The 23,145-nt window shown below is 32.1% G+C and overlaps 1 protein-coding gene and 1 long non-coding RNA gene across 2 annotated transcripts; one reads left to right on the top strand and one right to left on the bottom strand.

Annotated features, from left to right (window-relative positions):
• Positions 1–706: 706 nt before the first annotated feature.
• Positions 707–5,492, top strand: LOC131641548 (protein neprosin-like). Its single transcript, XM_058911855.1, has 7 exons — positions 707–1,051; positions 1,129–1,215; positions 1,296–1,505; positions 1,677–1,841; positions 2,917–2,970; positions 3,118–3,264; positions 4,996–5,492. The coding sequence occupies exons 1-7, from the start codon at positions 782–784 to the stop codon at positions 5,371–5,373; spliced, it is 1,311 nt and encodes a 436-aa protein (XP_058767838.1). The 5' UTR covers positions 707–781; the 3' UTR covers positions 5,374–5,492.
• Positions 5,493–12,819: 7,327 nt separating this feature from the next.
• Positions 12,820–13,678, bottom strand: LOC131641552 (uncharacterized). Its single transcript, XR_009295568.1, has 3 exons — positions 13,575–13,678; positions 13,393–13,497; positions 12,820–13,091 (listed from the first exon to the last, which is right to left on the bottom strand). It is a non-coding gene; the product is annotated as an uncharacterized LOC131641552 (long non-coding RNA).
• Between the last annotated feature and the right edge of the window lie 9,467 nt (positions 13,679–23,145).

Here is a 23,145-nt window from a genome sequence, read left to right as displayed (position 1 = left end):
CACGTTGGAGTCTGAGATGATAGCATTAACGACTGCTAGTGAAGAAGTAAGTTAGTTAAGATGCTTGCAAGATGAGATCCCTTTGTAAGAAAAACACATGCCAACTGTGTTGACCCACTACAATAATACAACGACTATTGCAAAAAAATTGAGAACCGTTACTATAATGAGATTGTACAACATGTTAGAGATTGTATTTTTAAAGGAGTTGTAATTAATGAATCATGTACGCACTAATAAAATTTTAGCAGGTCCTTTAAAGGATTAACGGGAGAAAAAATCTATAGTACAACCAAGAAGATAGGACTAACGCCAATAGAGAAATGAGTTGTTCATGATGGTAGCTCAGAAAACTTCATGCACATATGTCTTAGAATTATCTAGTCGATCATGCGAGTAACCTTTTGAAAGACTAACACTTATTTACTAAATTTTACGACAAACACATATCCAATACATCTCTAATACAATAAAAAATAGTTTAATAATAAAATAATTATAGTAGTCTAGATGCATTTTACATTTTCATTAAATGTTTTAATTAATGAATAAAACATTAATTAATTTTGTATTTTTCTTATATTAAATATATTATGTATTCAAGTGTATAAAGATATTCAATAATAGACTTTATTTTTTTTGTTGATATAAAAGAGATTCCTTATCTTTATTATTCTGTATAGCATATGTAATATAAGTACTAAAGTAAAGAGAGAAAGAGAGAATATTTCTTGATTAAATTGTCTTACAAATACTATTCATAAACTTATGTTCGATAGATATGGGAATAGATTTCTTTCCATGGAGAAAACCAAAAAGACAACACAAATGTGGACAAACACACACAAAACAAAACATGGACTTTAGCTTTCCATTCATCTCCTTCTTCCTACATTTTCTTCTCCTTGTTTCTTTGGTTTGTCATGTTTATTCTTCAGAAACTAGTGGTCAAAATCAAACTTTTCTACCAGAGAAAGAGTTTCACAATTTGAAGAACACCATAAATATTCATCTTGGGAGGATCAACAAACCTCCTGTTAAGACAATTCATGTATGTCAAAATATATCTCAAATCTTTCCTTAAATATTTTGTTTCAAATTCATATGTTTGTATTTATTTTTCTCTAGAGTTTTGATGGTGATATAATAGACTGCGTTCCGACTCATAAACAACCAGCTTTTGATCATCCTTTATTAAAAGGACAAAAACCATTGGTAATGTGTTTTTCTTTTTCTTTAAGAAAATTTAATCATATCTTTCAAATTTGTCTGTATTTATACTTTATAATTCACAGGTTCCTCCCGGTCGACCGAGAGATTATAATCAGCTCAATAATATAAACGACAATTTTCAATTATGGAGTTTATCGGGTGAGTCGTGTCCGGAAGGAACAATTCCTATAAGAAGAATAAAAGAACAAGACATGTTAAGAGGTTGCTCTATTAGCACATTTGGAAGAAAACTAAAACGTGTTGGAAGGGACACCTCTGGCGATGGACATGAGGTATATTATGCCATTACTGAAAACAAAGGAAACATGGAATTTTGGTCTCATAATTTTTTTTATTTTTTTATTTTTTGTGTTTTCTCTTACATATGGTATAGTTAACTTTATTTATATATACATTTATTAAAGTATGTGCTCCAATGTTCTTTCTTTGTTATTGTTGCATAGCATGCAGTTGGGTATGTGAGTGGAAATGAGTATTATGGAGCAAAGGCTAGCATAAACGTGTGGGACCCACAAGTGGAAAGTCAATATGAATTTAGTTTGTCTCAAATATGGGTCATAGCTGGTTCATTTGGAGAAGATCTCAACACCATTGAAGCTGGTTGGCAGGTTTGTTAATTAATTACTCTCACTAATTACTTTATAAATAACAAAAATTAAATGATAGGTTATATTAAAGTCAAATTATTTTTATTATGTACACCTTTTCTATCTCAAACTAGGTGTCATTTTTGAGTTTTTTAAAAAATATTTTTTATGTACCTTTTCCATCTTTAATTAAAAGTCCTTTTTAACTGTTTTTATATTTTAAATAATTTTTAATTGTTTTAATTTTAATTATAAACAAGTTTTACTTACAAATTTTTTTATTAATTATAATAATAGGGTTGTTAGTTATAGTGTAGTTAATTCCTTTAAAATATATAGATTAATGTTTCAAAAAATATGACATTGGTAATTTAAAAAGATAAATAATTTAAAACAAATAAAAGAGAAATTAAGACGAGCAACATAAAGTATTTTTTCCATCCTTAAATAGAAGTACACATTTATTAACATTTTCTAATAAATCTCTAATTGATATATTAACTATTATTTGTGTTTTCTTTACTATAAGTTGTTTAACCATTTTTACAAGTTTTCTAATATCAATTTTTTTGTTAAACTATCCTTCGTTAATAGCATGAAAAAGATAAATTTAAAAAAATAAAAAATAAATTTTTTTAAAGATATAAAGAAAAAAAAATTCATATATTATCATAATAAAAAAAAAAAATACAAGCAAACAGACAACAAACTATAAGATGTTTATCCTATTTGAATAGTTCTCTTTAAAATTATATTTATTATACTAGAAGAAAAATATAACATTGTTATGCACAAGCTTTTACATTCTTTATAAAAAAAATCTATTGTTTTTGGTGTTAAAATTTTTTATTAATAATTTATTGATATTATAAAACAATTTGTAAATTAATCATAAAAATTCCAAAACGATCTAACAATCCAATAAAAAATGGAGGGAGTATTTATCATTGAAAATGAAAATTTAAAGCATTCAATTAGCTTTAGTATTCAAAAGGCAGTTAGTATGTCACAACCTACCCTATCATTTACATCAATATTGTACTCAATTTTGTATTTAAGCCAATGAAGCTAAGTTCAAGTAGTAATTTTTATACAGGTTAGTCCAGAGCTTTATGGGGACAGCTACCCTAGATTCTTTACTTATTGGACGGTAAGTTAATTAATTCAAGAAAAGTATGTGGAAAAGTACTTACTACTAGTATATGATATATGTAGTTTATGTTTGCTTCAAGTTTAAGATATCCATTTATAAATTTTTTTTAGTGAAAATAAATAATGATAGAAGTAATAATTGCAGAGTGATTCATATCAAGGAACTGGGTGCTACAATTTACTTTGCTCTGGATTTGTTCAAACTAGTAATAAAATTGCAATTGGAGCTGCAATTTCTCCAACTTCTTCATATAATGGAGGCCAGTTTGATATTAGCTTAATGATTTGGAAGGTAATTTTTTGCAAATAGATTTTAAAACATTATGGATAATTTGGTAGATATCTCTTATGTTCTTATTATTTTTCTTAATTACGTTTTTCTTCAATAATAATGCGTGAATAATCAATACAACTTCAAAATTATAGGAATAACTCAATTTAGTTATTTATGCTAAAGAAAATTAAAAAGTTGCTTGGAATTAATTTCTTTTAGACTTAAACATTGTTTTGGCCAATCTATTTTTATTCACTAAAAATGACTTTTTTATTTTTTTAATATTTGTTATGTTCGCGTTTATCTCAAATTTCTATTTTAAAAAATAACGATGTAATATATGATATGATGATATAAATTTTTTTTTGATTGAATATTACAAAAATTTTTAATTTTTAAAATTTTTATATATAAATTTTTGAGATTCATATATTTAAAATTGATATACAGTTATTCCTTATATATTATGTTATTTCACCAATTTTAAATCTACAAAAATAAATAAGGGGTAAGAGAAATTTAAAATGAAAAAAAATACCAATTTATTCAAGAGGTGAAAATAGAGACTAAATTTTATGTGTCAATAATTTTAGTTCAAGATATTGTTTTGGAGTGACTAATGTGATCAATTTTTTCACAATTTTAAACATCAATATAATTTACTTTTAACATCAATAATCAAATTGACTGCATTAGTCAAAGCCTTAGAGAAAAATCTAAAGTCTAAACTTTTAAAAAATGTCAATGGTGGGGGCTTGGAGCACTCTATTATTTTGAAAGTCTTTTTATATACTACTTTTGAACTTTGTTATTATATAGAATTATAGAATAAGCAATGGGAAGGTTATAATAACATGTTCAAAACATAATAATTATTTTGATAAAAGTAAAATAAATGACACAAAAGGGAAGAAGAAAAAAACATAATCAACAAAATATTCTAGTATTGTTCCAATGTTGTATTTAGGTACTACTTAATTCACTTTATTCACTTTACTACTTTTGTACATTATTACACGCATGCACTTTGTGGATTTTTTTGAATGTACTGTAAATCTCATGCTTTATCTTTTTATGATTCTTTTTCTCTTATTTCATTTTATCTTTTCTCACTTTTTTTTATTCCTTCATTTTGTATGATTTAACAAAATTTCAATATTTTGCATTCTTAACTCAACTCCATGGCACCTTTGTTTTCCTCTTTTTGGCCCATTTTTATTCTCATGCCGGCTAACATGTTCCTCTTAATGATTATGTCTATCTTTGAGTAATTTAACTTTGTCACAAAACAAATTAAATTGTGCCATTGAGATTTACACAAGTAGCATTGACACCTCAGAATGAATAATCCATGCTCGATATTTGATAGGTTAAATTTCATCGATTAATATATGATTTGAACATGTATCCTTATAAATATAGGTAATCATCATTCAAATTGAATTTAAATGGTTGAGTTAAATCTAACTATATATCTTAACATGACATCAAGAAATTGATTTAAGATAGGATATCACGTTTCAGCTATCAGCTCACCTCTGTATAGTTTTACGTTTCAGATGTTCAATTCTAAATGTGAGTGGTTACAAGCTGATTTTATATAATTTAGCTAATGCAACCACATTTTTTAACGTAATAAATATTCGACTTTCCTGTGATAGTTATTATTTAATATTTTTATTTTTTAAAATTATTATAAACATTTATATATTAGTATGTTAAATTATTTTGTTTATTTTTTATGTGTAGGATCCAAAGCATGGGAATTGGTGGCTTGAATATGGAAATGGAGAATTAATTGGGTATTGGCCATCCTCTTTGTTCACACACTTAAAGGACCATGCAACTATGGTTCAATTTGGTGGAGAAATAGTGAATTCAATGTCAACAGGCTCTCACACTTCCACTCAAATGGGTAGTGGACATTTTGCAGAGGAGGGTTTTGCAAAAGCTGCATATGTTAGAAATATGCAAGTTGTAGATTCTGATAATAGCTTGATTCCTTTGCCAAATCTCAAGGTTGTAGCTGATCACCCAAATTGTTATAATATTCAACAAGGGACTAATAATGGGTGGGGAAATTACTTTTACTTTGGTGGACCTGGAAGGAATGTGAAATGTCCTTAAGAAATTTATGAATAATATAGAATTAGAATTATAAAGGTGAACAATTTTAAAAAATTCTTTAGCATTTCTTTTTTTTTTTTTAAAAATACTCTTTAGGGTGATTTACTCTTATATTCAAATTAAAGTTCTCATGTGTTCATGTTTTTTAACTCAAAGGTCATCCATCGATGGTACTTGATAGCATTACCACATGGACTCTTTGTAAATGTCTTAAGAAATAAAAAATATATATTTAACCTCTATTATTGCTTTATCTATTGGAATTTTTTTTCTCTACCGCCCTCTTTTCTTGGCCACCACTTGTGAAAAACCCAAAATACCCTCACTTCGGAAATGCATTTTCGAAACGCTTTTTTTTTTTTAAAATTTGTCTTATTTCGGAAATGCACTTCCGAAAACACGAAAAAAAGGTGTTTTCGGAGATGCATTTCCGAAAACACCCCTTTTTTGAGTTTTCGGAGATGCATTTCCGAAAACACCTTTTTTTTGGGAGGGGGTGTCTTCGGAGATGCATATCCGAAATATTCCAAGACCAAATTGATCTTGGAATGTTTCGGATATACACTTCCGAAAGAATTCAATAATTATTAAAAAATTAAAATCAAGGTGAATCAATACAATTAATAGGTATAAGATCAAGGTGAATCAATAAAATGAAGGTGAATCAATAAAATCAATGTGAATCAAAATTTCCTAAACAATTTTAAAGTTCAAAATTATTTTTAACTTATATAAATCAAAAACATTTTAATTCCATAAGTAAATTATTTTTAACTTATATAAATCAAAAACATTTTAATTCCATAAGTAATTTTTTTAAACTAAATAAAAAATTATAACTCATTTTTAATTATGAATCAGAATAGAAATATATAAATATATAATAATAATTATTAATTTTGTAAGTGAAATATATAAATATATAATATATAAATATATAATAATTAGTATATAAATATATAAATATATAATAATTATTATAAATTAAAACACTCACTTTTTTAATTTTTATAATTATTATATAAATATATAAATATATTTATAATTAATATATAATAATTATTATATAAATATATAAATATACAATAATTTTTATAAATATATAATAATTATTATATAAATATATAAATTAAAACACTCATTTTTTTAATTTTTTTTGTAAATACATAATAATTATTATAAATATATAAATATATAAATAAAAATTATAACTCATTTTGTAAGTGAAATTATTTTAGTTTTTTTAATTAAAATTATTTTAAATTTTAAAATATGAATCAGAATAGAAATATATAATAATTATTATTCATAACTCATAAATTATATCAAAATATATAATTATTATTATTCATTACTCATAAATTATATCAAATTTATGATATATGAATTAATTAATATCCTAAAATTAATTTTTGGGATTTTTAGATTTTTTTTTGTTTTTTCGGAGATGCATCTCCGAATTAATCAAAATCTCAATTTTTGGAATTTTTTCGGAAATGCACTTCCGAAGTCTGGAAAAATTTAGAAAAAAAATATTTCGGAAATGCATTTCCGAAGCAGGGGTAAAGTGAGGTTTTCACTGGGGGGTGACCCCTATAGGGAGGTGGGTAAAGAAAAAATCTTATCTCTTTATAGATTTTTTTTAAAGACAAATAATATATATATATATATATATATGAGGAGGGATCAAATTACACCCGAAGAGTTACACCACGAGTTACACTCGTTCAATAACTACATTTTGAATTAATATTTTTTAAATTCAACCGTTGGATTGAAACATAGTATCATATAGATCATACCTATAAAGTTTGAGCTTAATCTATAATGATTTACTATACGATCAAGATATCCAAAGATTAACGTCAAAATGAGCTTTCATATAACGTTAATTTTGATGTAATTCAATGACATAGTAAATCATTATAGATTAAGCTCAAACTTTATAGGTATGATCTATATGATATTATGTTTCAATCCAACGGTTGAATTTAAAAAATATTAATTCAAAATGTAGTTATTGAATGAGTGTAACTCGTGGTGTAACTCTTCGGGTGTAATTTGATCCCTCCTATATATATATATATATATATATATATATATATATATATATATATATATATATATATATATATATATATATATATATATATATATATATATTATAAAATAAAAGAAAATGAATTAGTCTCAAATACATAGATAAAGTTAATAGGTAAAAGATATATTAATTAAAAAGGGAAAAGTTAAACAACCAAACTAAACATACAAGAGGAGACAACTCTAGCAAAACACTATATGCAATAACTATATGTAAAATATGGGTCTACCTCCATTGAGGATGCGGGACTACGACCCACCTTGTTTTTAGAAGGCGCCAGCATTAACATAATTTTTTGCATTGTTAGGCTTAATAGGGGCAATGCCCGCGGGATGCGCTTCCCGTTCTCATATATTGCTTTGTAGGATGGACCGATGTTTTAGGCTCACACCATAATCTATGGTCGCCCCGCCCTGTCTCGTTTTGTGCTTACTTTTTTAGGGCGGGCCAAAATGGAGTGGACATGCCCATTTACATCCCTAGCAGCAACATCCAACCAATCACCCAACACTACTACAAAAAAGGCTTTTACCTCGGTTGATAAAGTGGTTTTTACCTCGGTTGGGTGAGCGTGGTAACATAGAGTGTAATGGAAAGTGTGCTACTTTTCCCCTCAGGCCATTGGCCATGGTGAAAAACTTGATAGTGCGCCACTTTTCCCCTCGATTGGGAGGTTCATCGAGGGGGAAAAGCTTCACTTTTCACATCGAGTGAAATGTGAACCAAGGAGAAATCCTTCACTTTTCCCTCGATTGTGATGGTTAATCGAAGGGATATATGTTATGAAATCACTTTTCACATCGGTTGTGTACATAACGGATGTGAAATTCCTTATATTTTAAAAATATAATTTTTTTTACTCAATAATATTCACCCATCTTACTCAACATATTTAAATTTTAAAATCATATTCATACAGAAGAAAATTTGCTTTTGTTTTGAAAATACAACATGAAGATTAAATTAAGCAACTAGAAAAATAAACTCAAAAACTTATATACAAAATCAAGAGAAGTGTATTGATGCTTTTAAGGGAGAAGCATTCATGCCTGCAACGCTTACACGAGTACAAAAGATCGAGATAATGGATAAGGCTAGGAGTGCCATTATCTTGTTCCTCAGGGATAAAGTTCTAAGAGAAGTCGTCAGGGAGCCAACTGCGGTTGCTTTTGTTGGTTAATCATTTATTTTATTTTTGATGTAAAATGACAAAGTGTGTGCCACTTTAGGTTTGAATTTGGTGGAATTAATGAATATTTATGGTATAATGTTTTAGATTGAGAAATTGGCAAAATGTACAATATTTTTGTTTCTGAGTTCTGTAATACAGGTGCAAATGATAATACTAAAATAACATAACCCCTCGGTTTTTCAAAAAACCGAGGTAATAATATTGAAATATTACCTCGATTCTACAAAACCTCAAGTGTTAATATTGGGCGCGCTATCCAGCTATGAAAATAATAAATATGCATATGTTAGGGATCAAACCCACGTGCAGATAATTTTTCCCCTCGGTGTTTAAATAACCGATGTGTTAAGTAGTAATTTTTCATGACGTCCTTTGTTACCTCGCTTCCGTAGTCGAGGTCAAATGCATTTCGCGTCCAAAGTTAGATGTGTTTTTTTTAAGTAATGTAAGCTATATATAATAAGAGTAAACTATTTCACCTCGGTTCAGAAATATAATCGAGGTGAAAAATAGCTTAGTTTTAGATTAAGAATAAAATATGAAGGAAGACACAACTTTTAGTTATAAAATGTATTATTTATAGTAGTGTCTAGTCTTGTCCCCAATAGATCTTGAGAGTTTGAGTATAAACTTTGCGTTTTTGAAGGTTATGCCCACAAACCTTTCATACAATCTGATCTTGAGATTTTTACATGCTTATCCCCAACAAAAAATAGCTTTTACCACAGACTAAGCTAACAAATCTTCTTAGAGATTTTTCAAGCTGATCTCAATAACCAAAAACAAAACTTTTTTCAATAAATCTCGATAAACCAAGACATAAATTTATGACAAGTTTATCTCACAAACCAAGCTCAATCTTTTCAAGAGTATCGCATTCTCAAGAATTAAACAAATATCATAACCACTTATAAAGTCTTCCTCATGATAAAAGTTTCACTCAAAAGCACTATGACAACTTTAAGTGAAAGCAAAATGTTTCTAGAGAGAAAAGGAGAGAAAATAGGGAGATAAATCCCAAAGAAAATGTAAAACTTTGGAAAGTTGCGTGAAATGAACAGGAGGCGAGCCTCCTTTATATAGTAGTTGGAAAATCAAAAAAGAAAATAATCTATGGAAAGAATTTATGTGCCCATCGATTGGCATAATGCTCCAATCGATTGGTTTTTTCATTTTTAATCGATTACCTTGCCCAACATGGAAATATTTGATATAGAGCCATTATAAGTCATAAGGTGGTGTCCTAATAATATGGTTAAGCATTTAGACTCTCTCTATTCGATTGGTTGGCTCATACAATTTTTTCCAATCGATTGGCTTAAGTATCCAATCAACTGGTTAGTTAAAATAAGCTTTGGAGAGAGATTAGAAAACTTCTTAATATGTTGGTTAGTTTAAAAAATTCCAATCGATTAGCTTACGTATCCAATCAATTGGTTAGTCAAAAATATATTTTATGTGTGTATGTGTGTGTGTATGAGAAAAAGGGAGAGAAAGGGAGAGAGAGAGAGAGAGAGAGAGAGAGAGAGAGTTACCTTAGTGCTTATAAGGTACTTCTCTACATTTACAAAACTCAGGGCACTCCAACAGACACAATTTGGCGAACTCTCACACTTCCTCTCTTTTATTACTTTGAGGTTTCAAAGACTTTTTCTAGATACATCGATCATATAAGCACTTTAATATCGAGCCTCTTTCTATTGATAAGGAATGAGGAATTTCTCTGATTAGGTCACCTTCATCAAAGAGTTGAAAGCTAGTGCCACAGGCTTTAAGGAATTTCTCTGATTAGGTCATTGTCTTCAAAGAATTGAAATCTAGTGCCACAGACTTTAATCATGTTTTCTCAGAGTGAGGTAATCTCTTAGAGATTCAAAAGAGCCTCGATGAATGTTGAACATGGAAGTGATAGATATCTTCCTCTGCCTGCTCACCGCATATTTATGGACCAATTTCTTTACTAGGTCCTAGTAATTAGTGATCAAAAACCATGGTAGACTCATGTACAACCTTAATGATTTTTCTCTAAAGTTTCTAGAGAGATGGAGGCGACATGTTCTTAGAGGTCATAGTGTTCATCAAACTTAGACAGTGATAGCGGCTTGAAGATCTCTAGTACTAATTCCCCTATATTTCATCAGAGAGAGGTTAGGGATCCAGAATTTCAGTCTCCTTAAGAGGAGTAGCCTCTTGTTGGCGCCGTTGGATGTGAAATAAATTGTCTTCCAAGGTATGGTTATGGAGAAGTAATTCATCCATGGCGGCATGCATTTCTGCCACGGCATCCTCAATGTCGGTACTATTTTTGGCTAGAGTTTATACTTCTAATTCACCATACTAGATATATGGGTGGAAGATCTTAATAAAAATTTGACAGTCTAGGACCTGTGACTTCTTTAAGCATTTATCCCTTGAGATATATATTCCCTCGGGGTTTGTGTGGAGCCGTTTCTACATATTTCTTCATGTGGCCTTCTTGCATGAGACGTTCTATCTCCTTCTTGAGTTGGAAGAAGTCTTTCGTGTGGTTCTCTTTGAACTTGTGAAACTCACACCACCCACTAGGTTTAAGCCCCATGATGTTTGTCTTGGGGGCCGGGGAAATAAGAATTTCATATATATGGAGGAGCTCACGCAGTTTCAGCTCACGGAAAGTGTACAAAGGTGTGAAGCTCTCTGCAGGACTCCCACTCAGTTTGAAGGTCACCTTCTCTAACATACTATTATAAGTGATTTATGTGTGATTACTGCAAGTTATTATAGCTTCCAATTGTTCGGTTCTTAAAATCTCTGGCCTTCTTTTGGGCATTGCTCTCCTCTCCCTTTATATAGCGTTCGACATGCATCATTATATAGGAAAGTCGCGGGCCTTTAGGCGAGGGACTTAATAAAATGCCCAACCCTTAACTCATTTTAGAATGATCCCACGAACATCTCCTAGTTTGGGTGAAAAAACTTGATATTTATCTTATTAAAGGGAACGAAGTACTCTCTTAGAGATTCACAGGAGTCTTGGTGAATGTCAAATAGGGAAGTGGTAGACATCTTTTTGTGCTTGTTCACTGCAAATTGATGGACCGATTTCTTCACTAGGTCATGGTAAGTGGTGTTCGAGAGCCACGATAGACTCATGTACCACCTTAATGATGTTTCTATGAAGGTTCTAGATATATGAAGGTGACATGTTCTTAGGGATCAATGCGTTCATGAAACTTGGCTAGTGATGGCGGCTCGAAGTTATCTAGTACTAGTGCCCCCATATTTCATCAGAGAGAGGTTAGGGGTCATAGTTTTAGTCTCTATAAGAGGGTCGGCCTCTTTTTTGGATGTAAAAGACCTTATCTTCGAATCTCTCATTTTTTGTAAAGTAAGTCATCCATGGCGGCACACATTTTTGTCATGGCGTCCTCATTGCCAATACTATTATTGTTGGTCGGAGTTGCTACCTTCTTGTTCACTATACTGGACAGATAAGTCCAAGATCTTAATAACAATCTAAGTGCCTAATAGAATGGTGGTCCAGGTCAACTTTATTAGGGTCCACTACGGACGTCAATTGTACTTGCTAAAAATATAATGAGGGACAACCCCCTATTGTGTATGATTGTTTAAGTTTTAAGATTGTTGTGGTGTTAGAGATTGATCCTGCATGATTGGTAAAAAGCTCTGTATATGGGTAATTGTAGAGTAAATTGAATGTTCTCCTCTTAAACTAAGGGTTGAGGTATATATAGAGACTGATTTGTACGGATCCTTAAATTTAGGGACGATTATTCTGCTCTTGTTAGGAGCGTGGGGCCGTTATTTCCCTTATTCTTCAAGGGAATGTGACTTTCCTTATTTGATGGAGCTTCCATGTCGTTAGTGCTTTAGGACACGCCAATCCCACATTTTTCATAAGTGGCCAAGTAATACAATCAAGGGGCACGTGATGTAGATGATAGACACACATTGTAATAAATGAGTGCTCACTATGATAAACGGGCGACTAGAAAACCTACTTTAGGCGAGGAATGTTATTTGTCTTCCTTTGATGAATCATATGTTGTCTCTCGAGAATTATTTACAAATATACCAATACAAAATATTTTCTAAATCGGTTACCTTACCATTAAGAAAAATTACTCTAATAGAGATCTTATCTTGTAAAAATTGTCAAGAAAAAACCACTTCACAATTCACCACCTAATTATTTCTTTTTATGCAATCTGCATAAAGTGTTAAGCCTTAATACACTCTAACTTTTCATATTATCATAATTTCTCAACTACTACAATTTTAGACTACTAAAATCTTACAAATATCTCATACATAAGACAAAAAAACTAAATGTGCTAATATACTATAGAAAAATCATTAAGTGAGACATAAGACAAAACTCCTCTCGCACATGCATGTGAAGCTCCATCAGTTAATTTTAATTCCCTGCATATATGCATCATTTTAAAGGTATAAGTTGATGAAATAACTCTCCCATTTACAAGCCATCGAAGATGATGACACTTGCATTTACTTATTAGGAAATAAAACAATTGAAAGTTTAAAAAAAAACATATTAAAGTGTGAGAGAAATCTTTAGAGCAACGACATTTTGATCAAAAAATAAAACTAAAATAAGTTATAAATAATTTTGCTTTTTAGATTTATTGAATAATTAATTTATTCGTCACGTACACAGAAATAAAATCACGATTATGATATCACAGAATTTTTTTTTTAACTTAACTGTGAACGCAGAAACACGCTCCAAAATGGCATTCTCCAAATTTTCCATGAGGACAGCCAATCCATTTACAATTAATGTCATTGTTACATGGATAAGGTAATTCTACTACATGTAAAACAATAAAAAGGGAATGTTAATAAAAGAGAGTTAGAGATTTTCTAAAAGGGTTATAAAAGTCTTACGAGGATGTTTCATTGCAAGAGATGGGGTAAGAAATAGAATCATAGTATAAACAAGTTTGATCATTTTAATCATATTTTCCTTCTTTTGCATGTATCAAAAATTGTTTGATCACTTTATAAGATAAGATAGTGCTATGTTTAGGTAAATAGTTTTTAAGTAAGAAACCCTTCAAAAAGTAGAATCGTTAGTGTCTTCAAAGTGCTTTTATAGTATCATATTATAAAAAAGGAGAATAAATATAAAAAACCTTGAGAAATTATTTCTTACACTTTCTACCTTAGCATGGAACAAATTAAAAACGATTGGATATAAACACCCAATGATTTATTTGCTTTACTTGAATATTTGACCACTCATAAAATTGTAATAAATGTTTCCTAATGTTATAATAATTATTGAATATCTCTCAAAGTACATCATTATGATTGTCCTTTTAGCTCATTCAATTGATCATTTGAGCTTAATATGAATCTCAAAAAACGGTTTGAGGGTTATCATAGATCGTTATATTCTTTATTGTTGTTGAGCTGAAAAATTATTGGCATTATAATTTAAATTTAGAGACGGTTTCATTGTGTTGCAATTAAGTGACTTGCATCATAAAAAAATTGTCTCAAACTCATAGTTTTAGTTGCTTTTATTTCTACATAAACTTTATTTATGTTGTAATCCATCTATTTCATTAATTCCAAGCCCTTCTCTCTCTCACACAAAGATTTACAAAGGAATAAAGTGGAAGACGAAACAAGGATTCGAAGACTCAAGCAGAGCAAATCAAAAGTTTTATCTCTCATAACAAGAAATTTCAGAAGAATGTGGATATGAAGGAAGTACAATGCTATTGTTGCTAGAATTTTTCTGCTATGCAAAAGATTGTTACTTCAATAAATAATTTAATATTAAGTGTCGAAGAAGAAGCACAATTTATATGTGCAGGAAATAGTGATTCTGATGAGGTCATACTAGTGGCCAATACATATTTGGAACAAAATAAAGCTAATGTATGGTATCTTGACACAAGTTGCAGTAACCACATGTCAGGCAACTAAGAATGGTTTATCTAACTTCATAAATAAGTTAGAAAGATCATTAGATTTGTTGATAATAACACAATTACATTTGAGTGTATGGAGAACATTCTTGTGAAGAGGAAGAATGGACAAGAAGCAATCATAGATGTCCTATAAGTTCCATCATTGGCAAGTAACTTGATAAGCTTGGTCTGATTTCTTGACAAATAGTGAATCCTATATGGTCTTCCTCATATCAAAATGCTAAAGAAGTTTTGTGAATAGTGTTATGTAGCTAAGCAGTTAAGAAATTCATTCAAGCATGATTTTCTTATAAAGTTAAAGCAAACTTAGAGATTATTCACTCACATGTATGTGGTCCGTACCATTAACCAGAGGTGGATGCAATTGGAAAACTATTGATCTTTAATGGTGGCTCTAATCTCCTTTACGGTGGCGCGGGGTGGACCTGAATGGTTTGCACTCCAACCTCCAAGTCAGTTTAAAATTCAAGATGAGTATAGTAAAAATGGAGATCAGAGATTTTCCCTTTATCTTAGTGTGTGAACTATTTTTATACCTTGGATCAAGTGGAATGGATTTGAGATGGATTAGGCCTTCGTCATTTGGGCCTATGGCCAGTATAGAATAGTAAACCCCAGGGATTTGTCAGACACTAAAGGAGCCAAGGGAAGCCATTAGTGACAATGACCGGCCTTCATGACATGGACGGATGTGCAATGGAATTGAAACGCTTAGAATTAGTTTTAAAAAAGGTAGTGGGGAGTAGGAGCATTTATTGCAGTCCCATCATTGAAACGTTTCATCACACTTTTTGACAAGTGCAGTGACGTGACCAGCTAGGGTAAGGTGTAGTTTACATAGTACTTGAGTGCGGGGTGGACCTGAATGGTTTTCACTCCAATCTCCAAGACAATTCAAAATTTAAGATAAGTATAGTAAAAATAGAGATCAGAGATTATCCCTTTATCTTGGTGTGTGAACTTTTTTTATACCTTGGATCAAGTAGAATGAATTTGAGATGGATTAGGCATTCGTCATTTGGACCTTTGGCCAGTCTAGAACAATAAACCCCAAGGCTTTGTCAGACACTAAAGGAGCCAAGGGAAGCCATAAGTGACAATGATCGGCCTTCATGACATGGCTTGATTTGCAATGGAATTGAAACACTTAGAATTAGTTTTAAAAAAGGTAGTGGGGAGTTGGAGCATTTAATAATGCAGTCCCATCATTGAAACACTTCATCACACTTTTTTGACAAGTCCAGTGACATGAACAACTAGGGTAAGGTGTAGTTTACATAGTACTTGAGTGCACTCGAGTTGGCGTGTATCAATGAGTGGAAGTATAGTCGTTGAACTTGTGATTTCTTTCTATAGTTAGTCAGATCCTTTTAGTTATCATTGCTTATAATTATGGTGAATTAAGTATTTGGACGTTTTGCAACCATTAGCATTCAAACTTACAGTCACTTTCTAAAAAACATCTTCATTTATTTTTCCTTGAGAGTGTCACTAGAAGCGATTCCATTGCTCTTATTTTAAAGTTTTCTCCTTTCTTCCATTCCTCTTGCTTCATTAATCCCACTTAACCAAGTACCCTTCTAACTAAAGCTTTTATCTTTAACATTTACTATTTTCTCGCTAGGATGGGAGATAATACGTTTGACCTAGTGTGGTGTCGTTTTTTTTACCTCCCCGTTTCACTTGGGAGGACGGCACGCTAAACCCTTCACGCGAAATTTGAAAGGAGAATGCGCCCGGGATGGGATGAATTTTGTTTCAGTTCTTCCTACGATATCACACGAACTTTTTAATTGTCCTAACGAGTAGGAAAGGGAAAAAGATCTCAAATTAACCCTAGGAGTTTTCTAAGTGTGGGGATTCACCTACACTAGAAATTCTGGAGTTCGGGGGGTCGGTTATACATAGGGAAGAGTTTAAGCACCCTACATATCCGTAGTACTCTACGGGAACCTTCTCTGTGTCATTGTGATTGTGTTTACTACTAATGATTGGGAAAGTTTCTCCTTTGTGTTTGGAGAGAGAATTGAATTGATTTAAAAAGATAGACAGACAGACAGACAAACTGACTACTTTTGGTATTTTATTAGCTCGCTGAGATTCCTTGTGAACCTCATGCCTACATATCCCTAATGGAAGTCAGAGCTTAATGTAGTTCGGGGAACTAATTAAGGAAATGAATTATTTTTGGTGCCTTGCTTGAAGCTCAAGGTTGAAGCTTCGAATTAAATCTCTGTTTACAATAAAGAGACATGAAATCATCTTTACAGAGAGGTATTTCTACTATTCCACCACAAACATTCTTAAAGTGACAGAAAAGCTAAAAAAAATGATGTTTCATTAAGAAGGGAGTCTACTTGGTTGATCAAGTATGACAGCCATCGTGCCTCTAAAATGAAAGATTCTCAACCAAATTAGGGAAAGGGTCGTACAAGTATGGGTGTGTTGCCAGAGCATGCCTTTCAGTGTCCTAAATGGGAGAAATGATGATTTGTTTGAAATGATGATTGTTTGAAATGATTGTTTGTTTGTGGTGAGATAAGAGAAATATCTACCTATGAAGATGAGCTATGTCTATCTATTGTTTGAAAGATTTGATTTTTAGCTGGCTTGCATGAGGCCCAAGCTTGAGGCTTTTGATTGATTTATTTACTTATTGAAAGATAACTCTACTGGGGAGAATTTAAACTAAAGAGTTTTTGTGTTCTGTACAAAGCCCAGAATTGAGGCTGACTCTAGTTGGAGAGTGTTTATTTTATGAGTTTTATTTAGTGTTCTGTACAAAGCCCAGAATTGTGGCTAACTCTACTTAGGGAGACTCTATTTTGTGTGCCTTGTATGAAGCCCAAGGTTGTGGCTGACTGCTGAGGAAACTAAGTTTTTAAGACTATGGATGACTCTATTTGTGTGCCTTGTACAAAGCCCAAGGATGTGGCTGACTCTTAGCTGAGGAAGTTATTAATTTGTGCCTTGTATGAAGCCCAAGGTTGTGGCTACTCTAGCTAGGGAAAGATTATTTTCTGCCTTGTACAAAGCCCAAGGTTGTGGCGGACTCTTAAAGAAACTGAGTATGGAAGACTTTATGGGGAAAAGATCCTTGAGATTAGGAATCTTTGACACAGAAAATGTGGTTTATCTGCCTTGTACAAAGCCCAAGGTTGTGGCTACTGGATGGTGAAGGACTCACTGGGGGAGTTTTATTCTGCTAGAGGATTTAACAAACTGATTTATTTTTTATGTTTTTTGGAAGCTAACCCTTTCCAGGGATTTTGACTCAGCTGGAGAAATAGTCTATTAAAAGACTGGATTTTTTGGAGGCTAACCCTTTCCAGGGGTTTTGACTCTTTTGGGGAATTTATCTTTTTGAAAGAATGAATTTTTGGACTTGAAGGAGTGATTTTGGAGGCTGACCCTTTCTAGGGGTTTTTGTTAAAATGGAAGAATGATGTGGAGGCTAACCCTTTCCAGGGGTTTTTGTTAAAATGAAGGAATGTGTGGAGGCTAACCCTTTCCAGGGGTTTTTGTTAAAATGAAAGAATGATGTGGAGGCTAACCCTTTCTAGGGGTTTTTTGTTATGGCAGAAAGATTAACTAATGGAGACTTCTTGTTTTAAAGCCCAAGATTAAGGCTGACTCTGACTGAGGATAAGCAAATATGGATCCTAGACTCTGCTAAGGAAGATTGATGAAGATAAGGGTGACAGAGACTGTCCATGTCTCTCATTCCAAAAAGTGTACTCAATATGAGATTGAGACAAACTTAGCTTGTTTAAAGTTTGGTTTAAAGAATGGAAGAAACTCACCAGGATAGGCTAAAAGGTAACTAAAGACCTGTTCCTATGTTTATAAGAAACCTGATGGGTCCTTGTATAAAAGCTCAAGAGGAAGCTGGAAATGCTTTTAAGAAGCCTGTGGGTCCTTGTACAAAGCCCAAGAGGAGGCTAATCGAGGGTCATCGAGGGTCCTTGTTATAGCACAAGAGAAAGCTATGTGGTTTTGAACTTATTTTGGCTTTAAGCAAATGGGTAAGAGGTTTCACCGGGAATAATTCCTCTTTGGATGGATGTGTCCTATTTTTGTTTTAAGGCTTTTTTCAAGATGTTTCACCGGGAATAATTCATCTTGAGGGTTTTAACTAAAGATTTCTGATTAGGAAAGAGCCTTCACCGGGAAGACATTCTCAATCCTAGGCCATATTCCTATAATATATATATAGTTTAACTGTCCTAAGGTTTATACTCAGACGTAGTTCTAAACAATATATAAACAGTTCTATATTTGACAGTAATTTAAATAAAGACTGTAAATTGAAAGCTTGTAAAGCCTAACCTGGATGGAGTGGAGGCCTTTGAAGAAGTATGTACAAAGCCTTACCAGCAATTTTTGTTGTTTTATTGATAACAGTTGAATATTTATTATAAACAGTTAAGGGTTTTTGAAAACAGAAGAAGTGAAGATGGACAAAGGTCACATAGGTATCAGAAGAGTTTCACCGGGAATAATGCCCTTCAAATACCAGAAGAATGTTTTGAAAACAGAAAGGAGATTTTGTAAATACAGTTTTTGAAAACAAACTATGAAAAGAAAAAGGTGTTGGGACTTACACTCTATTAGAGGCCCAATGAAAATAATTTACGGTTTATAAGAAACAGTTGAGAAGATGCGAGGTTCTGTTATTTGAAAACCTCGATCATCTGTTTATTTTGAAATATGAAAACAGTTTTGAATTTTGACAAAAGTCAATTTAATTAGGGTAAAGATGAAATCTAAACCTAATTGAGACCTAAATGGCTTAGGGTTTTATCACAAAATATTCATGAGGTATTAGGTTTTTTTTGAAAGTTTAGTGAAAACATATATTAAAACATATTTTAAACCACTTAAAACAACACCATTTTCAACCTAATAAAAATATACAAAATAAATAATATTTTTGTGATTTTTTTGATTATTCATAAAATATATATATTAATCAACAAGTATGTAAAAAATGAAGTCAAAATGAATTAATTTGATAGGTTAAATAATTGGTTAAAGTTGTGAAGAAATTAAGTGAAAAAAGTGAAAAAAAAATAAGGCTTTGTCACCTAGAGGGCTTGAACTCACGCCCTCCAAGTCACTAACCAAAACTCCCACCATCTGGGCTACGCGCGAAGTTTGTTATTCATATGCATCAAACTTAATATATTTAAAAACAAGCCAGAAGATTCAAATTTGCGCGCGCCATGTTCATCTTCTTCCTCGAGCTCAAAGATTTTCAAATTTCCAACTCTCTGGTTTCTCAACTAAATGGCATGATGTAAACATCAATCTTGCTCTAAATTTCCTCACGAATCCAGATATGTAACTAACATTTATTTATATTAACTATAGCTACCTAATTTCTCAGAAAACACGAAGAATATATGAACCCTAAATTTAAAATTAAATGACAAACAAGATGAATAAATGAATGATGATAGAGGGTTTTCAATCCTCTGATGATGCTGAACAAGATAGTATCGAGCTTTATCACAAAGAGTAATTAAATTAAAGAGGTGGAGTTCAAAAACTTACCTCTGAAAATGGAGGTCGTGAGGATGATGAGGAACACCTGGGCTTGTGTGAGTGATCCTAAAAGCTTCCTTGGGACTCAGGGATGCTAACTGAATGCTTATTGTGACTTCAATCCTTCTGAATTGCTCTACCCGACACCTTCGATTTGAGCTTCAAGTGGACATGGAGGATGATGAATCTTCAGTTACAGATGAGCTGCAGCCATCTGAACAGCTTCACTATGCCCTAAGGAACGTGTCTGGATGCTTGGCTTTGCTTGAAACCTTCTGAATTGCTCTATGGACCTCCAACTGCAACAGCTCCAAAGTGAAAGCAACAATGGTGTTCCTCCACCTACAGAAGTGATCCAGGTGCTTGGATCACCTCAAATGAGCCCCCTTGAGATGTTAGAATGCTTACTTTCCAAAGAGAAGCTCTGGTTTGAAGAAAACGATTCTTCATGCCAAAGAACTTTGAAAAACCATAAGCATGAGAAGAGAAAGAGAAATCAAGGAATACGGTTGCTTTGGTGTGAATTGTATGAAGGATAGCACTTGTATTTATAGGCAAATGGTTCAGTATAGTTGCAGATGAGTGTGGTTACTTAGTGAGGTTGATTTGGTTTCTTGGCTATGAAGGAATTCAAAAATATCTAAAATGCAATGATGGAAATTTTGATTCCATTTGATCAATCCCCTAGCCCTCGATTTTGCTTGATCTTAGGGGACAAATCTGAGACAGAAATGAGCTCCAATTGGTTGGGAAGATATTCCTTTGGTGATTCATCATCTTGCCAGAAATTCTCAAATGTAATCATTACATAATCACATGCCTTTGTTTTTGGGAATATTCTCTAATCCTTATGCAATGATGAAAATGGATGTATAGTGTGCTTGCAGATGTATTAGAGGTCGGGTAGCATCACTTAGTGAAGTCATTTGCACAAAATTGCAAAGTTCCAAATTGCACATGACCTATAATTTTCACTTCAAGTGCCTAACTTTGATCAATCATATCTCTTAGCTCCAAATTGCACATGACCTATAATTTTCACTTCAATTTGGAAAGCCCTTAACATGTACTTCAATTCATTAGTTTGGTGTTTGCCCAAATTCTTTAGGGAAATTAGTGCAAAAGTCCCATGAAGTTTGAAGAAAACTAGGGTTTTCTTGCATGTTTTGTGAAGGCAGCCACTTTGAAGCTCCATATCTCTTCAATGGTTGATTTTTAGCCAAAAAATTATATGTGTCAAAGTTGTTTATTGGATCAAAATCTACAACTTTCATGTTGGAAGTTTTTTTCAGTTTCTAGGTGAAATTTTGAAAAAATCCCTTCCAAAGTTTGGCAAAAATCACTTGAAAACACTTAGAAAATTTTCTAAGTATGAAAAGTCAAACTTTTGACTTTTGATTCTTGATTGATTTTCTTGATTTCTCTTGATCAAATGACTTCAAATATCATATATTGATGATTTAAAACTTCAAAAGTCATGGTTGACCAAAATTTCCAAAAAGTCAAAGGTGATCCTGTGCAGTTGACTTTTTTCAGATGAAGTGAATTCTTGGACTTTTGTGATGAATCAAAATCTCCTCTTCAAATGAGTGATGTGAATGGATTATATTGAGGTAATAGAAGCTATTGAGTCATGCTTTGAGTTTTGGATCCATGCCCAGATTAAAAAGTCAACTATCTTGGTGAATTAGGTCAAAAACCCTAATTGTCGTCCAGATGAAATTGATGACTGTAGGCCTTAGATTGAAGTGTAATGCCCTATGGACATTGTCATATGAACTAATTGAGAATGATTGAAGCCTTTGAGTGATGCCCTTGAGCTTTCTAGGGTTTCCCAGATGTGATCCCTGATTTTAGTTCTTGATAAGCTCAAAACCCTAGACTGGTGAGGTAAGCAATCCTGAGTCCAGGTGATGGGTATCTAATCAATCATAGGTGAATAGAATGAAGCTTTTGAGTCCCATAGTTGTGTTAGAAACTATCCCTTTTTCTGATTGATCCTTTGCCTGAGTTCTTTTGTTCCTAAACACCCTCGACTAAGTATCAGATGAATAAGTGACTGCTCTGAGTATCTGCTTTGTCTTTGATGAAAAGTTAAAAGATATAACATCTCAGGGGGGGTCAAAATTAGGGTATGACACCTAGTGAGCAATTAGGAAGTTGAAACTTCATATGCTTCTGTAATATGGGTATCTCCTGATTCTCATCATTCTCCTCATAGTAGCGATCACCTAGAACAAAAATTCATACCCATATCTGACAATTTTGACTGGGAAATGGTATTTGGGAATTCCTTGGATGAAGAAACTTCCTCTTCGATTTTATTAGCTATTCTCATATCAACTATTTGCATCTTTCTTTGCTTTTATAAAATCAAAACACATCATGCATCAATAACAAAAAAAAAGAAAAAGCACTTGCTGTTACACAAAAAAACCACTAATTTATGAATTGAATAAAAAACAGGTTGTTAATTAAAGTATACTGAAGTTGAAGAGTAATTACCATAAGCCCAATGAACAAAGAAGAGTGGTTTTTTTTATGATAAAGAGAACATAGGAGATGTGGAATGGAAGAGACAAAGATAATTGAGAAAAGAGTAAAAGGAGACGGTGGGTATAGTGTATGTAATGGGTTCACTTTTCTAGGGTTAGGTACTTGGGTAGTGAAACAATACATTATACAATGAAACAAAAAAATAAAATGATGCACTGATGACTCTTCATTTCCTAATATATTAATTTTTTTATAAAATAAACATGCAAAATTTTATTATTATATATTATATAATATATTATATATAAAAGTTAAATATTATCGGACAGGGTCAGGGAATCCGCGGGGCGGAGGGTACTTTCCCGATCCCCGCCCCAAAGTGACATTGGGGGCACTTTTCCCTTCAACCCCTTCCCTGCGGAGGAAAAATCCTCGACTTCGGAGCTCCAAACAGATAATCCCCATAAGGATTC

Source organism: Vicia villosa, unplaced genomic scaffold (genome assembly GCF_029867415.1).
Source record: "Vicia villosa cultivar HV-30 ecotype Madison, WI unplaced genomic scaffold, Vvil1.0 ctg.003830F_1_1, whole genome shotgun sequence".
In the NCBI taxonomy this organism is placed as follows: Eukaryota; Viridiplantae; Streptophyta; class Magnoliopsida; order Fabales; family Fabaceae; genus Vicia; species Vicia villosa.
Note: the sequence above shows the minus strand (reverse complement) of the source record. Positions and strands in the feature narration are given on the sequence as shown.